This window comes from Trichoderma aggressivum (genome assembly GCF_033847375.1).
Source record: "Trichoderma aggressivum f. europaeum strain CBS 100526 chromosome Unknown scaffold_049, whole genome shotgun sequence".
In the NCBI taxonomy this organism is placed as follows: Eukaryota; Fungi; Ascomycota; class Sordariomycetes; order Hypocreales; family Hypocreaceae; genus Trichoderma; species Trichoderma aggressivum.
The window spans coordinates 171,891-189,598 of record NW_026946415.1 but is presented as its reverse complement, the minus strand read 5'-3'; the positions used below and the strand labels follow the sequence as shown (position 1 = coordinate 189,598).

The 17,708-nt window shown below is 47.6% G+C and overlaps 5 protein-coding genes across 5 annotated transcripts; 3 read left to right on the top strand and 2 right to left on the bottom strand.

Annotated features, from left to right (window-relative positions):
• Window positions 1-24: 24 nt before the first annotated feature.
• Window positions 25-2,056, bottom strand: Triagg1_9148 (uncharacterized protein; the record flags this gene model as incomplete). The annotated part of the gene is made up of 6 exons (XM_062904074.1): window positions 25-98; window positions 171-341; window positions 428-890; window positions 948-1,373; window positions 1,436-1,735; window positions 1,823-2,056. 6 exons carry the CDS (start codon window positions 2,054-2,056, stop codon window positions 25-27), a joined length of 1,668 nt encoding a protein of 555 aa, XP_062751921.1.
• Window positions 2,057-2,929: 873 nt separating this feature from the next.
• On the top strand, window positions 2,930-7,606 carry Triagg1_9147 (CAZyme family GH127; the record flags this gene model as incomplete). The annotated part of the gene is made up of 10 exons (XM_062904073.1): window positions 2,930-3,336; window positions 3,406-3,756; window positions 3,816-4,143; window positions 4,194-4,622; window positions 4,681-5,142; window positions 5,664-5,742; window positions 6,068-6,192; window positions 6,253-6,354; window positions 6,416-6,723; window positions 6,802-7,606. 10 exons carry the CDS (start codon window positions 2,930-2,932, stop codon window positions 7,604-7,606), a joined length of 3,396 nt encoding a protein of 1,131 aa, XP_062751920.1.
• A 466-nt stretch (window positions 7,607-8,072) lies between these two features.
• Triagg1_9146 (uncharacterized protein) lies at window positions 8,073-10,560 on the top strand (the record flags this gene model as incomplete). The annotated part of the gene is made up of 5 exons (XM_062904071.1): window positions 8,073-8,156; window positions 8,218-8,463; window positions 8,516-8,696; window positions 8,762-9,907; window positions 9,971-10,560. 5 exons carry the CDS (start codon window positions 8,073-8,075, stop codon window positions 10,558-10,560), a joined length of 2,247 nt encoding a protein of 748 aa, XP_062751919.1.
• Window positions 10,561-10,635: 75 nt separating this feature from the next.
• On the bottom strand, window positions 10,636-11,586 carry Triagg1_9145 (uncharacterized protein; the record flags this gene model as incomplete). The annotated part of the gene is made up of 1 exon (XM_062904070.1): window positions 10,636-11,586. The coding sequence occupies one exon, from the start codon at window positions 11,584-11,586 to the stop codon at window positions 10,636-10,638; it is 951 nt and encodes a 316-aa protein (XP_062751918.1).
• Window positions 11,587-12,536: 950 nt separating this feature from the next.
• Window positions 12,537-14,451, top strand: Triagg1_9144 (uncharacterized protein; the record flags this gene model as incomplete). Its single annotated transcript, XM_062904069.1, has 8 exons — window positions 12,537-12,719; window positions 12,774-12,956; window positions 13,018-13,126; window positions 13,201-13,634; window positions 13,697-13,983; window positions 14,060-14,142; window positions 14,195-14,368; window positions 14,432-14,451. 8 exons carry the CDS (start codon window positions 12,537-12,539, stop codon window positions 14,449-14,451), a joined length of 1,473 nt encoding a protein of 490 aa, XP_062751917.1.
• Window positions 14,452-17,708: the final 3,257 nt, after the last annotated feature.

Genomic DNA, 17,708 nt, shown 5'->3' with positions numbered 1-17,708 from the left:
CGGTAACTAGGAGACAATAGTACCCTACTCCACCTCAATGTGCTCGGTATCACCAATAACATCTGCCTTTTCGCGATACTCGCTTTGGTGGGCAAATTCTGTAGTTTCTGCGTTAGGACTGGGGATCTTTCGTATGAGAATTGTTGCCATGGGTGAAAAAAAAAACTCACGATTAACTTTGGTATGCTTAAACTTCCTCGCGGGAACGTGGTTATCGAACAGAAGATCAATCTCACCAAAAGTGCGGTCTTTTGTCTCGGGAAGACGGAACCAGCACCAGATGAGGCAGAGAAGATTTGTCCCTGCATAGAAAAGACCAGCTTTGGCTCCCCAATTCCAGGCTATCACATCACCAAAGGTGTCAGTCTAAGTTGCACAATGCTTTACACAGATTCTACCCGGAATGGAAGAAAGGGACAAGACTTACAGGTCGCAGCAATCATACGAGGGGTCACAGAATTATTGAAAATGCCCGTCAGGTTATACACAAAACGGCCAATGACAATAGTCTTGTACCTTAGGCGTCCAGACGGCGTTTCTGCCACAATGGGATAGCAAGCAGGACCGACGGTGATCATGTTAATCAGCGTCGAAAAGACCAACAAGATACCAATGGCCATCTCAGCGCCCTTGCCTGAGGCGAAACCGAGGCCACCGATCGCGATGAGGCAGCAGAACATAAGCGCCAACCCGCCCATGTATATGGTTGCTCGGCCCACGTGCGGGAACATGAACCAGCAGATGATACCACCAACGATGTAACAAGCAGAGAGAGAGATGTTAAGGTCGAATGCTTGAAGTTCGGAAAAGCCTGCAGCTTCAAGGAAGATAACGGAGTAGCCCAGGATAGCGTTACCACAGAGGATCTGTGCCGCCCAAACGACGCAATTCTACATGGTAGACGTCAGCTTTATGTTGCAAAACATGAGGACGGGATGGATGCCTACAATTTCAGTACGGCGAAGATTTGTTCCCTGAAAACACTCGACGAAGCTTGCCGAGGCGGTCTCTGCCCTTTCGATGGCTGTCGTGTGCTGGATGTAGGCCAGTGTGGCTTCGATCTCAAAGTTGCTTTCGGGGGATGGGGTACGGAGACGCTTGAGTGCTTTCTTTGCTTCTTCAAACTTGTCTCTTCGAACGGCGTTCCATGGAGATTCGGGAGCGAGGTAGGCGCCTATGAAGAGTGGGATCGGCCAGACCCATTGAAGGGCGAAAGGCAATCGCCAAGCGATGTTGCCACTGAGACCTGCCACGGCTCGGACGACACCTGAGGAGAGCAGAATCCCTGCGCCCCAGCACATACAGACGTATGCAGTAACGTAGGGTCTCAGTACGGTGGGGACGACTTCGGAGGCATATGTTGTGGACAGAGTCTGGCAACGGTTGCGTCAGCTAAGATCCCCTTTCTTTTTAGAGGCAAAACTGAGAGATTTACCTGGAAAACACCCCATGAAACACCACACATGGCCTCTCCCCAAGCCAGAACGGGCAACGACGGTGCAAACACGGGAATAAAAATCATCACTGCCATCCATGCCATGAAAGCCATCATGGTCACTCTGCATCCGAAGCGATCTTGAGCGTATGCGTTGAGTATCAGACCGGCCAGCTGGCCGACAAGCGACGAGTTGGACAGGCCAGACTGCCAGGGGGCAGAGATATACTTTTTCCCCGTAGAAGGATCAACCTGACCAAACCGGTCCTGAAACTGAGTCTGGCCGTAGAAGGAGGTAATCTAGGTAGGTTCTGAATGTCAGCGGAGCCCTCCCTCCTAAGCTGGAACGGTAAGACAAGTTGATTCAGAAATACTACATGTACTCACAATGACCAAGTCGTAGCCTTCCATGATCAAGCTGGTGGACAAAAACATGGCCCAGAACACGGCTCGTTTGTACTTGCTCAGAGCCTCACGAATCGTCAACAGGCGATCTGCAGCGTCGCTCTGCTGTGCGTGATGGATGAGCTGGACAATGTCGGGGTTTTCGAGGTCAAAGCCTTTGAGCTCCTCTGCGGTGGGAGCGACAGACTCCATCTTGAGGTCGTTACCCGATGTCATAGTGAAAAAGTCGCTGGAACTGAAACTTGACCACTCTACGTTCTCTGTTAATCAAGAGTCGATTGGAAGAGTCGATTGGAACGCTTCTCCATAATATACATATACTTACCGAATCCCCGTAACATCTCCAATAATGCACAATGTAGAAGGGCATGCAGAGTCTCCGGTGGGGGAGACCCGGGGAAGCTGGGGAAAGACTTGGGGAACCCGGCATGTGTGGGGGATGGCCAGGGGCACTGGGGCTATCATGACTAGCGGCAGGCTACCGGGACTTGAGACTATCGAACTCTCTGTTCTCATGACAACTTGCTGGCTCTCAGCAAATTAACCGGTCTAGGTCGGCTGGGCCATCAACGAACGATTATAATCAAGAAATTCTCAAACTAGCAATGAAAGCCTTGGATGAAGAGACACGGTACATGGCATAATGCCATCCAGACCATGGTCCGTCGAGGACCCTCTCATGCCTGTCCAGGTACAATGGTCCCCAGCGGCTCAATCACACATAATAACAACATACCTACATATGTCTATAAAGTCGGTCTTCTGCTCTGCTCTCAACCGGTGCCTCAGTATCTTCCTTGAGCGTAGATTCTGACTAGAAGCTCTCAGCATACCCCTCACGGCAGCTAAGATTGAATGGAGATGGTCGATTGCCACACCGGTGGGGGTGGACAACTACCCACCATAATAGTGTCATGCCATGGGCCAGCCGGGAATTTGTTACCAGTTCCTTGCATAAGCATAAGAGAGCTTAGGATTAAATAGATACAAGATTGTATTTGTTGAGCAACTGGACGTCTTGGCTGAACATCGTTCGACACGGCCAAAGCCTGCATGAGTCGCTGAATAAATCACACAATTAATTGAGACATGGCGTATCCACAGCAAGTGTTCGTCAGCACGACCTTTTCCTCGCCATCGTTTATATCTCGAAGGCGACAAGTTGTGTATGAAAACACATTACTGTACCAATTAAACGTCTTGAAGAAAACAGGTCGATACGAAGCATTCAAGTTGAAATGGCACCCTTCGTACTCGGACAAGCCAAACGTGTGGCCTGTACCAAATCATTTATTTTGGGACTCTGATGTTGCCAAGTGGATAGAGGGGGCTTGCTATTTCCTACGCGGGAAAGACAATGCTGAGATTGATGCGGCTGTCAAAGAGCTGGTCGAAATGATCAGATCTGCTCAGCAGGAGGATGGCTATCTGAACATCCACTTTACGGTCGTTGATCCCAAGGGGCGATTCACCAATCTGAGGGATCTTCATGAGCTGTAACGTTTTCCGACGCCTTCCAGGTTCAACCTGGGGTAGAAAATTACATACTAACGGCAAGCCAAAAGGTACAATGCAGGACATTTGATCGAAGCCGCGCTCGCGCACCAAGAATACTACGGAAACGACTTATTTCTACAACCAATCCTCAAATACGTCGACTTATTATGCAGAACCTTTGGCCCCGGCCCAGATCAGAAGCATGGCTACCCCGGCCATCCAGAGATCGAGCTTGCTCTCCTTCGTCTTTTTGGGAAGACGAAAGATACTCGACATCGAGCGTTGGCGCAGTATTTTATCGAGGAGCGCGGAAACCCGCACGGACAAGACGGTCGTCATTATTACGATGTGGAAGCAGAACTCCGAGGAGAGGGCGAGCACGAACGCCCCGCGTATTGGACAGAAGAAAGAAGTTTCTGGTGAGATGACATGCACTGCCCTTTTTCACAGAACTGCAAATGGCTGAAGTGAATACCAGGTATCAACAAGCCCATAAGCCAATCATCGAACAAGAAACAATCGAGGGGCACAGCGTGCGAGCCATGTATCTTCTGACAGCCGTAGCTGACCTTGTCCGGATTGACAATACAGGCAACAACACCGGTGCCCTAGGGAATGCGCTGGCGCGATTATGGACCAACATGGTGGACAAGAAAATGTATCTGACGGGAGGAATAGGTGCGATGAAACAATGGGAAGGGTTCGGAATTGATTATTTCCTGCCGTCTGGCACCGATGAGGGCGGATGCTACGCTGAGACATGTGCCGGAATTGGCGTCATGATGCTTGCCGAGCGAATGCTTCAAGTAGGTAAAATCGGTCAACGTCTTGCCATGCAAATACTGACCGGAACCAGCTGGATCTAGACGTCAAGTTCGCCGACGTGATGGAACTATGCTTCTACAATGCCGTGCTGACTGGCATGTCGGCGAATGGAAAGCAGTTTACTTATGTTAACCAGCTAGCATCTACCGACACGGATCTGTCGAAACGCGCCGAGTGGTTCACATGTGCTTGCTGCCCTCCAAACATGGCCCGGCTTCTGGGCTACATCGGAGGTTACTTGTGGTCTCAGAAAACAGACGAAAACAGTAAATCGGTTGAGGTTGCCGTGCATTTGTACTCTTCGGCAACCATTAAGATTCCCGTTGGCGATACTACCGTGGAACTGGAGCAAAAGTCCAACTGGCCGTGGGATGGCAAAATCGACTTTACTATTCGAAATGCTTCTAAAGTGGCGACTACTATCAAACTAAGGGTCCCAGGTTGGGCAACAGACTGGAAGGTAAGCAGACCCAGGCCATCCATCATTGGCGAAGTATATCTAACGAGGGGAAAAACAGCTCTCGCCGAGCGCGCCTGAAACTGTACTTGAGAAGGGATATCTGACCCTTTCTCCGGATTGGCTTAAGAAACACGATACGTTTGAACTTGATATTCCCCTCAAACCACGGTTCATTACACCTCATACATACACCAACCAAGATGTCGTGGCGCTTGCCAGAGGCCCGCTTATATACTGCCTCGAAGACTTTGATAACCCATGGGTAGAAGACCATTTCAAGAGCCTTGTCTTGGATTCTACTGGGAACATCACTGAGGAAGTAACTTCTGACTCTGCACTTGGAGAGCCATGCATTACTTTGACTGCACATAATTCGGCGTCGTTCCTTGGAGTAGAGGAGTCTCTTGGTCCCCTCGTTCCCCTCGGTAAAGCGACTGTCAAGGAAAGGCCAGCTGTTCAACAACTCATGTTTATTCCGTACTGCCTTCGCGATAATCGCGGAGGGAAGGGCCATATGAGAGTAGGTATTCGCAGAAAACATTAAAGAGGTTTTGAATCACGCCATCAGTTCGGGACATACCCTGGAAGTAGTTGGGTACTGTAGAATGATGTTACCGAACAGACCTAGCAATCTAGTCTATTTACCATATCTTCCAATGTTCAGTTAAAATGCTAGGTGAATTTTAACCAAAGTTGTCTACTTTCTAGACCTCGGACACATAGATGGGAATTGGACGCATAAACATGTAGGCAGTCTCTTGTCCCGTATAATTGATTATCCATGCAGCGCGTCTTCTTTATTGGTATTGGGTGTAATCATATAATCCACGTAATCTTGTAACCGCTCCAATGATACTCAGTTTGGCATCGTAAGATCAGGACCCAGAAGCAAACTTGGAGCTTCTCCGCACTTTTGTCGTCAACCGACCTCCACAGTTCCGGTGGGGGTTGGAGCCTGTCTGTTTACGACAAGAGTTGAAACTATACCACCACAACCAATGCCGAGTTTATAACTTTTGCCGTGCGCCATAGTTTAGTTAGACCCAGCAGTGCTGGGCTGCGTCCGTATTGGAGCGCTTCTATCTCGATTCTTCAGAGGACTTGAACTCCCGGAGAAGTTGTAAGTAACCATATCCCACCGGCCCCCTCTCATGTTAAGCAGGCTATGATTACCCCAGATCTAAACCCCGCACCATCCATTAGCTCAACGATCGTTGCAATGGTTTTTTTATTCGTTGCCTATTCAGGGATCTACCGGCAGAATAACTCAAGCAGATGGATGCATCAGGAGAGCGATCTGGCGAGCAAGCTCGGCTAACCGTATAAATTCTATCCATGCGAATACCCTCAATTGCTTTTCTCTTCCACCTAGAAAGCATTGTGCCCAACCGAATTCAGTGTTGCTTTGCGCTACAAAATACTCCCAGCTGCTTTTCTATCCCCAGTGTTCATCACTGGAACCCTCGCGGCAACTGCAGCGGTGGTCAACTTTGCCAATGATACTGGAGCTCCAGAGCACCTCGCTTCAGGAACCCTATACGGCCTTCCTGAAAACGGGAACCAGATTCCAGTAAGCCGAGTTCGAATTTGCCATCATGGAGAGAGAGCTGCTTGTCAAACTTCGGAATAGGATGAGTTCTTCAGAGACATTGGTTGGCGATATGAACGAGCCGGTGGAGCTCAGTTGCCTGCTCCCGCACTTGGATGGATCTGGGGCTTGACCAACTACAAGGTATGAGCACACGTATGGTAAAAGTGACGAACGGCTATTACTAACCCAAAGCTTTGGGCAGAATCGGTTCAAGTCAGCACTATCAAATTACCAAACCACTCTCAAACATGGAGGCCAGTTTGTGTTTCTCATCCATGACCTTTGGGGAGCAGATGGAACACAAAACTCATCCGCGCCGTATCCTGGAGACAACGGGGATTGGACAAGCTGGGATTCCTATCTCGCTACGCTCTTCTCTGATATGAACGCCAATGACATGACTAAGGATGTAATTGTTGACATTTGGAATGAGCCAGACCTCGCTGCTTTCTGGGCGCGTACACAACAACAGTACTTGGAGATGTGGGGGCGCACGTATTACAAATTCCGGTGAGTGAATGGAAAACATATCAGAGACAGATCTTGATGCAACTTGAAAGTTCTAATATAATTCTCCTCCCGTGGCAGTGCAGAATTTGGAACCAAGGTGCTACTATCTGGCCCTGCAAGTGCTGGAGAACCGCTTAATAATAGTTGGTTTGCGAATTGGTGCTCTTACATTTCTCGCAACGGCAGCATTCCAGACCAGTATGCATGGCACATGGAAGGCGGAGGCGGCGATTTGCTGTCTGCACACGCTGGTTTGCTTGGTTACCTTGAAGAATACAACCTCCCTACTCGCGCCATCAACATTAACGAATATGGAGTCTTCAAAGAACAGGTTCCCTCTGGATCCGCTTGGTGGATTGCTCAGCTTGAAAGAATCAACGCCTTTGGCCTGCGAGGTAACTGGCTCAGCGGTTATCAACTTCATGATTTCATGGCCAGTCTCATTGGCAAGCCCGATTCCCTGAGCAATTACAGTGCAACCTCCACGGGCTATTTCCCTGTCGGTGACTATCAGGTTTACAAATATTACAACCTCAACATGACTGGAAGTCGGTATGGAACCACGCCGTCTTCAGATCTTGCATTGGACGTCTATGCTACAGCTGACCGAGGCCTCGCACGCGTTCTTGTGGGTGTACGTGTCAAGACAGGGACCTGGCAATTAACTCTGGATAGTCTGACTTCCCTTGGCCTTGCAGCCAGCGGCAGTTTGGATGTTCACACTTTTGCATTTCCTGCGGTTGAGCAGTATCAGCAGTGGGCCAAAGTTGACAGCCCAATCGACCTGGGATGGTATTCCCACCCCTACTCTGATGGATCTGTCACGTTTCCTATTAACCAGGTTACTACGGATACTGCCTTTGCTTTTGAATTTGCTTACTAGCCTTTTGGCTGATGTATTTACGTCCAGTGTATGGTGTGCTAGGTTAGCTAGCAAGAAATAGGACGGTATTAGAATTGGAGATGGACAGCCTGAAAAAGAGAATTGAGCACTGGTATGTGTTAAGGAAATTTGATGGATATTAACAGTTTGTACTACAGTTCTAATTACTACCTAGTATGTAAATCTGGTTCATCACACCTACTTGGTTTACAAAGGTGAGAAATTTATCTTGGCTAAAGAAGACTACGTTAATCGCGTTAGTAAAGAAATAAATCCAAATCCCTCCGACGGCCGGAAGTTACGTGTACGTGGGTGGCTGGCGTGCCGATTTAGCCGTCCAGCCACGATACTGTAAGATTGCGCAACTGGATTCAAGTCGCGCATGTTGAGACTCTTGAATGTCTTTTCAATCGAGCATCTTCCTAGAGCTTTTGGTCCAAATTCCACAGTTAATCCTTGTTACACCATGATGCCTTCTGAAGATGCGATATCCAAGTTCATGTCCTGCGTCCCAGATGCCGACGAGGGCAAGGCGTGGGTCTTTCTAGAGGTAACTAACTGCTCAAATTTCAAAGTCAGCACTCAATCACAGCTGCTGATTCTGTGGCAAGGGCGCGGCGAGCATAAATGAAGCGGTGGAGGAATACCTCGATAACCCGGGGAAATATTCACAACCCGAAACCAAGTCTCTCAAACAAGCCAACGTCGTCCCTGGCTCAGTCGACGAAGAGCCTCCGGCGTACCATGCGCCATCACATAGTTTCTCCAACAACGGCGGAGGACACACCGTCCGTCAATATTCACAAACTCACACGAATAAAGTAATTGAGGCAGCGAGGATACGTGCCAGAGATGAGGTTTGCGTGTGCAACCCCCCAAGTTACTGAACTCTAGTCTCATGAGTCACAGCAAGAAATGCAAAATCTTCTCCAAAAGGTGCAACTGGCACACCGCATATTCAATACGGACATTGAGCCAGAGCATGATGTGGACAACTTCATATGCGGGTGTGACATCCACCAATACAAGAGTCTAAAGATGCGACGACTTGACGTGCAGAAGAAGTGGTCAGAAGCCGTCATGTACCCAGGTAAGAGACGCCGAATACTCTCAGGAGCCTTCGACTGCTCATCGGCTCGACTGACGGATTTGTAGGTGAAAAGTCATATCATGACTGTTACCAAACAACGTTGGGTTACTATTCCAGGAATCCGTATACACTGCGCGTCACCTCGCCGTATGGCAACTTTAGTTCGAGCTACATGTATATAAATATGGCGCGTCCCATAGCCCGATATTACAGTGTTTCAGTTCATCAGACTATAAGTTTGAATGCGCAGCTTAACGAGGAGGCCCAGTCGGCCATCGATGCAAGGGAGCCAAGGATGAATATCTGGGACCTTGAGAACCCTGATATCTCACGGTCAATCTTAGCCACCGAAGCTTCTTCAACATCAACAAAAAAGGGCGATGAAGGACGACCTTACGGCAAGTCCGAGAAAACGGGAGAACAAAGCCCAGCGGGTGCAACGGCTAATAGCGCCGGCGAAGCATCTTCATCCAGCAAACCATCAAGATTCGCATCGCTAAAGAAGGCCTTTTCAACCAAGTCTGCCGAAGAGAGAGCAGCCATTAAGCTGGAAGAAGCACTGAGCCAATGCAGACAGTTATGTTCCGACATTCTACAGGAGGAAAATGGCAGATGGCCAGACGCCGAGTGGCGACAGATCGTGGCAACCTACCAAAACCACGTTGGGATGGCCGATACAATCTCCCAAATCCGTCAATTCAAACCCATCCAATACCTTCATATGCTACGAGCAGGCTACTTCGAGCCCATTCCCGTGGCGTGGGCGAACCAGATCTCCAACCCACTCAAGTTCACGGTTGACGCAAGTGCAGGGTGGAGAGGCATTACCCCAGCCTGGAGGGGCTACGACGATACAGCAGAGGAGAGACTATACTGGGTGTTGAATCACAGAGCCGGAGCCGGACAGAGGCTCAAGCCCGACATGATTTCCGCGCTGGACATGGCCCGACGAAGGATGGCATCTGCCGTAGAGCCTCCCCCGGCGTATTTTGCAGCAGACGACACTTGCCACCTACAGCATACCTCCGAAGGCTATTCCAAACAAGTTATGCCTCCGCCGTTTCGACCTTGTGGCGTTCCGGAGACTGCGTCAGACGATAGCGTGATATTGCTAGACGTGTCCGGCTCGATGGACTTTGAGCCAATGCGCCCATTATACGACGAGTATCTCATAACGGGATACGCTCGATCTACTCAACCCAAGAATAAAGGTAAAAGCGTTCCGTCTCATTAAACAAGTAAGTGATCGCTAACCACATTGGTTTCTGTTTCAGATACTGCGAAAGCCATCATCCGCCGATTCACAGACGCCCTGGCCAACCGCGATCACAACTTTGGGGGCTACCAGCTAACCACATTTGCCAACCATGCAGAAGATATTGGCATTCTTAACCACCAAAACTTTGAAAAAGTCTGGAGAACGGTCAGGTTCGGAGGCGGCACACGCGTCATGACGGGGTGGCAAAGGGTCAAAGAGCTCCATTTTCAGAAGCACTCAGCATCAGCAACCCACCACCCGGTATACGGCTGGCAAGCAGGGCCAGAGACTCCCATTCTAAGAGTCCTCCTGCTGCTAGATGGAGAGGCCCAAGACATTGACGAGTTTGAACTTGATCTGCTGGGTCTCTCGTGGGTTCACGTCACTATATTTTTGGTCGGAGTGGACGGCTGCCCTCATCACCATAGGCATGCAAATGAGTTGCAAAGAATAAGCGAAGTTAACCCACGCGTGTCATTTGTCGACGCACAAGGGAATACGCCAGAGAGATTTGTGACTCATGAGCTACTAAAGAGGCACCTGGGCTACGATTTGTCTATGGAGGAGTTTGAGAGAATAGAGCACCTACCTGCGTATACAGTGTAATTTTGAGCTATTAATATAGTCAACATTGTTGTATGCATTTGAAGCTACATGCTAGAGCTAGAGCATTATGATACATCATTTACGCATCAGCGAGTCCAAAAACTTTAACGAATGACCTTGACATTTATGACCCTCATGCTTCGCACCCTCTACAATGTCAAATTGGACATTAATCCCATCTTCTCTCCACAGAGTCTGCAGTCTTTTCAGAGTATCCAGCCTATTCTTCACCATCTCTTTGTGTTGTAGTCCATTCGACGCTGTGCGCGGCTGTACGCCTTCCAACAACTTGGCACTGGAAGCTATTCGCAACTTCCGTAGCCAGGTCCAAAATTCTTCTCCGCCGTGAATCTCGGTATCAGAGTCACCTACGACGAGTTGAATCTGTACCTGCTTGATCAAATCCTTATTGATACAGACGCCGAAGAGCTGTTCCACATCTGCCGTGCCTGCAGGCCACTTCATTGAGGTGTCTAGGACAGTCACGCTCCCTGGAGCTCCAATGCTGGCTGCTGCCAGACGTTCAGGGTGAAGATAGAGGAATCGATGCACAAACTGAGCACCGCCCGAGTATCCCATGAGAAATATTTTAGTTGCGTCGATTCCCGGCCAGCGATGAGCCACCTCATCTAGCATGCCCAAGAGCGCCAAATCCGATCGCAGTGTTCGAGATCGAAGTAACTTGTATGAGTCCAAGTCAAATGGGCCGTCAAGTCCGGCTGGGAAAAGCGGCGCCATGACGGCACAGGGCGTGGATTCAGCAAAGGGAACAAGTCCTCTATCGACATAGCAATCATCACGCAGAGTGCCATGTATGAATACCAATAACGGAAGCTTTTGAGGAGGAGTGTGCGACCCGTCTTTGCTTTGGGCTATCGAGATGAACCTGTAAGGATCAGGCGGGATGTAGAGATCGTAAGAGACACGAGGTTCTGATGCCAAGGCTCGTCTTGGGACTTTCCCTACAAGGTATGCAGACTTTAGGAATTCCGGCGGAACATCAGCGGTGCTTGTTAGAGTATCCATGTCGAAGAGTCGAATATGTTGAGTGAATCGTTCCGATACAACTGGGTCCAACCCGTGGTGACATTATCCAAATGTCACAGTGGCTTTTATTTGTTCGTAGTAGAAAGTAAACATCAAGCGAAGCTCGCTTCATCATGTCTTTGAGGCTCAGACAGATTCGGCAGTGGATCACATCTCAGTTTGATCATCGAACTCGGTATAACCCGAGAAGCGAAATTCGCTCCAGATGTCAATTACATGTGATTCCAGTTTCCCCCGGCATGCTTCCTAATGAACTAAACTACAAAGCAGGTAGCGCTAGTGAATTTAGATTCACAGCTCCATCGAGTTCTCATCAATTTGCCGATTTCCCAGCCCAAAATGGCAATAATCCTAGGGAAGTCTTTAACGTCAAAGACCGCTACGTAATTGGCGGCTAAAAGAAATCACATAGTTTGGTTGACTGATCAAAACTACTAGTATGACTAGAATGCCCGTGTTGTAGTCAGTTGTGATGCAACAATGCTGCTGCATGTTAACTCAATCTCGACTCATACGATACCACGGGGCAGTGCAAGGCCGCGTACGCTCTCAGTCGTAACCTCAGATACTCCTTTTCATCGTTGACATGAAGAAAGAGGAAAAAAGAGGAAAAGATGTGCATTTTTGTTGGAAAACTGAGAGATCTCAGCCCCTTCGGCAACGCCAGCTGTGCCAATCGGAGCATTCCGCTTATGGCTCCGAGTTTCGCTCTACCCCGGGCTACTTCGGTCACTCCACTTTACCCCAGGTTTTGGAACCGCAGACAATAATTGCTGGACAGTTGACATCTTGAGAATGATACAAATACTGGTTAACAGCGAATACAGTTCCAATGAGTTCTCAAAGACTCGTTGAACACGCCATCATTGTGGCCTATATCATCCATCCCACATACTCCAATCCCAAGCTACATTATCACTTCTCCCAAAATGTCAAAGAACAATCCAGACCCGAGTATTACCACAGAAGTCGAACTGGGCAAGACGGATACCTCGCATGTTGAATTTCCCATCAACTCGAACCTCGATGAGAAACAACGTCGCAAGCTGAAATGGAAGCTCGACTGGTTCATCTTGCCGCTCATTTCAGCCGTCTACTTCTTTGGCTCTATGGTAATCAAAGTCATTATTCGCCTATATAGTTTCCAGCTGACGCCACGAGAATAGGATCGCTCTGATTTGGCAAATGCTCTAATTGCCGGCTTGGAAGACGAACTACAGCTTACACCACAAGATTACTCAAATGCTTCCTCCATGTTTTTGGTGTCTTATGTTGTGTTCCAGCTACCGGGAACGTTGTTGATCAAGAAAATACGAGCACCAGTACAGTTTTGCGGCGCAATGATACTTGTAGGCTGATATTTTTCTCACGTTTGACGAATTGTTCCGGCTAATAACTCTTCAATATTAGTGGGGTTTATTCACAGTTCTCACGGTTCTAGTCAAAACCAGCGGTCAATTGATAGCCATGCGATTCCTCATCGGAGCTGCAGAAGCCTTTGTACAAGGCGGTGCATTCTGTAAGGATTCCAAAAGCAAGCCCATTTTATTTCATACAAGAGACACGATACTAATACGTTACACTTTTCGACAGATCTTTCATTTTGGTACGAATACCACGAGCTTGCCACCCGGAGCGCAGTTTTCTTTTCGACCTCAACCCTCGCTGGTGCCTTCAATGGATTACTTGCCTACGGAATCAGCAAGAACTTGGACGGAACAAATGGATGGAGAGCTTGGAAATGGATCTTTTTGATTGAAGGAGTCCTGCCGATCGGGTTCGCCTTTGTCGTTCTCTTCCTTCTTCCAGCTTCGCCTTCAGAAGTTCGCTACGGCTTCAGTGAGGTGGAGAAAGAAGAGTTGGTTCAAAGAAGCGAGCGAGCCCACAACTCATCCGAAGCGCGCCTCCAACCAAAGAAAATCTTGAAGCTATTGATGAGCATTCACTTTTGGCTATTTACTGCTTTATACTGCGTTTCTCTTTTCACAATATCCTCCTTGTCCAACTTCCTACCTGCACTTGTTCGTGTAAGTCGTCTGTCGATTCACCTCACGAGAAGCTCCATATTCCGCATACTGACTATTGACAGGGCTTCGGATACAGCTCAATCGGAGCTCAATTGTTCACAGTGATTGTATACGTCTGCGCTTGCTTGGGCATTCTATTCTTCTCCAGGATTGCAGATAAGACAAATGCCCGCGGCCTCACGGTTGCAATCTCCTCGATCGGGGGGATTGTAGGGTATGCAATGCTGATTGGACTCGAAAATCGTGATGCTAGATTTGCCGCCACTTGCCTAGTGGCATTTTGCATGTTTTCCAAAGTCGTTTTAGTTCTGTCCTGGGCGGCCATGAACTTTATCGGTTATACAAGAAGGTAAGCCTTTGTCTATTGTCATCAAATTACGTGCATTCCATCAGCAAGCAGAAATCATCTAACTTGTATTGCAAAGAGGTGCCGCTTTAGCTTTGTTCAACATGTTTGCACAGTCGTTCTCGATAGCAGGCAACCAACTTTACACCGACCCACCGTACTGTAAGTAAAAAATCCATTCAAAGGGGGAAAATAATTTGTCTAACATCATCAGACAAAAAGGGAAATGCAGCGTCATTGGGAATGTCAATTGCAGTGGTCGTGATATCTCTAATTCTTCGATGGTATCTTGGGTATATGAATGACAAGAAGAAGCGCGTACAATTCTTGGAGGAGAGCTCTGCTTCCAGGCAACAAAGTCTAGAAGAGATTGGAGACACACATCCAGGTATAGCTCCCAGTCTATGCAACGCATTTTTTGACTCGTTTGGTCTGCTAACCTTGACAACAGACTTCTTTTATACGACATGAGAAATATCGTACGCGGCCATAAAAGGGCTAGTGAGATATGAGCTTCATCATCCTTCAGAACAATTATACCCGTTGCATCGTCTATACTAGAAACCTGCGGGGGACCATCTGCACCCAAGCTGGGGTTTGCGGCTCATAAAATGGGTAAAAAGAAACAAGCTTCCCTTCTTTTTCAAATAGGCTCAGAGATGAATAAAGCCAATGACGCATACCTAACTGCAACACAATAGCCAACTATGTGCTCCTTTCTCTCTTTGACAGCCTCACTATCTTGAATCTTCGGTCCCTCAGACTCCTGACAGTCTAGTCTTGTGCTGTTTTATTTTGTGCCTGGGGGCAGATACATTGTAATTAGGGGGCATTCAATGGCCTCAGCTTCTTTATGTGATATCTAGGTTTACTCAGGGATCAACATTACTTGTTGGTGCTTCCGGGTTAAAATAGCTACTGTGCTCTTTTCCGCTTTACACTAAAACTGCAGTTGTTTTCAGCTGGCATAGAAATCAATTAAACCCGCGATATCTATACTATATTCAACAATCTCATTGACTCATGAACCCCCTGTGTTATGGTAGGGAGTTGCTCCCTGCTCGATTGAAAAGACTGAATGCGGCTTTGCAGGTGATTAACCCCCCTCATAACAGTTCCCATCGGAATACCCGACTGACCATAATCACTATCCTTTATGCTTTTAAAAAATATTATCTGAAGCTTATCACGGACTTCGTTCATGGAGTAGCGCTTGCTAGGCGACGGGACTAGCATGTGGTGATGGATGAGGGTCAGAAACTCGTGAATGGCTTGAGAGCACTGCCCGTGCTTATGCAGCATGCTTATCCACTGGTCACTTTTAGCCAAAGCACTGTCATATCCAGGAGTATAACTCACCGTGCCGACGGATTTTTTGACCTCGGGAAGTCGCCCGGGGACATGGCTAAAGTATGTGACATTTGATCCTCCGTGATCATTCTGCCTCATTGTTTGAAAACTATCTGCTGTATGTCCAGATGAAGTTTTGTAAGATCTTCCACGAATCGCATCGTAGCCGAGCAAATACCAAGTAATAAACTCCAAGTAGACGCATCCTAACGTCCAGATGTCATATTTCTGATCAACAAAGGTATTTGATCCATGCTGGACTTCGGGGGGACAATATGCTGTCGAAAAGCCTACTCTGTTTGCGAGAGTTCTGTTAATGGTATTATCAGAGTGAAAGCGCATCAAAGTGAAGTCAGAAACAACCAAGTGGCCTCTGTCTGATTCCGGTTCACGGAAGAAGAGTATGTTTTCTGGCTTGATATCGCCGTGTCGCCCGCGGTTTGCAGCATCCATATCAACCATGCCTCCTATATGATTGTATCTCGGTAGACACTGGTTGTAACCGTGAATTTTACCAAGTCCATCAGATAGGCCAAAGCATTGGTGAATGAGCCAGAATGAGTCGTTTTCTGACGGGTTGCTCGGATGTTTCTTCCAGAACTCCGCGAGGTTTCCATCTGCCCATGGAAATATCATATATAAACTGTTTTCTATCTGATAAGACAGCAGTAGCTTGATGAGATGTTTGTGGCCATTGTTTTCTTTACTAAACTTTAGCAATGCTGCCCTCTCTTTGTTGAAAAGAGCAACACCTTGGGCGTCTTTAGCGAGAAATTTCTTTATGGCAAAGCAGGACGTTTGAGTGCCAGAATCCTATAAAGTGTGAGCCAATATTCGTGCATGTTTCAAATAGTGAAGCCTTACCAAAGGAGTTTCCCAAGCCTGATGCCGGGGATGAATCTTGACTTTGGATACTTGTCCGTGGGCGCCCCCATTCTTCCAGTTGAATGGTTCCAGAAAGGGCATGCGCAACAGTCTACCCCATTGAGAATGCTGCATCGTCTTGAAGTCAAATATAGGGGCCATAAACGTGTACTGTCTTTCACAGAATACTTCAATCTCTGATGTTTTCCAGTTCTGAAATAACTCCGCATTTGACTTGGGCGTGAAAGGCAACATTCCATCGTGTACCTTAAGTCGTAACAGTTGGGTTATATGTTCGACCTGTTCAATGAGTACAAGGGTTGCAAAAATCTTTAGACTTGGCTTGCATCCGCTGCCTATTATTTTGTGAGTTATATCTGATATCGACTCGTCGTCCGGCAAGACATCCTGCAGTACGTTGTCGATGCTAACTTGAGATAGGATGGCCTCTAGATCACCGAGTGGGAGGAACTGTTTCCGTATAGGTTCGTTCTCGGGCAGTAGCTTTGAGCGAATTTTCTTCCCGACCAGGGCTGTCCGGGATCCTCCCCCTTCGTCGATCCCTCTGGTATAGGGTTCCATAATGGACAACGTCTCTTATATGCCATAGACACTCTCTGTTAGCATTTCAACACTGAAAAATATGCCTTGTATTCATTAAAATGCTGTACCTGCTAGGTCACGGAATTTTCTGTGGATGAAAATGAGAAACTTCAAAGTGTGGGTTTTCAGTATTCCGGAAAATCGTTAAATACTATTGATATAGAGAATCAACTCTGATGGAGAGTGTAGGGTGATTTGACTGATGGAGAGGATTTTAAAGAGGTGTTCAAGTGGGCACAGTCGTGACTTATATAATGAGATGTTTCACTCAACACATTGAGACTATTGATAATACAATCTACTAGCTCTTGGCTCTACCGTTATTTTCCGAAAGCTATCAAAACGCCAGCACCATAACAAACGGGTGCCCAAGGGTGGTTGTTAATAACTTTTCGGTGAGTCTCAATGACACTAGTCTTGGATAACATGTATCCGGTAGGATTCAAATGTTAGTATATAGTAATGAATAATCCTGACTAACATAGGATTGTTTAACCATGGAGTTATGATGGTTGCACAACGCACACTTTCGTTATGCATCCCTCTCACCGGTGTGGGTTTGTGGTCACACGCCTTTGTTGCCTCTTTTTCAGCATACATGATTCGCCAAAATCTATTGCAAGGCAACCAATCAATTGCTATATTCGGTGACGAAATTGCAGCAGAGCCTCGTTGCTTGGCAAAGCCTGATGGAGAGCCTGATGGCTGCACACATATCCTGTACAGCTTATTTGCTGGGTTTCATTCATGCCCAACCTCCAGATGCAATGACACGTGTCATGCATCGGGTTACAACAGGCAAAATCGTGACACCAGAAACTGATCATGGTAATTGCGCGGCCGTGGCGTGCCTTTCAAAGATCCAAATGTGTTATATCTTCCCTGACATGGACGCAACGATAGTAAATATC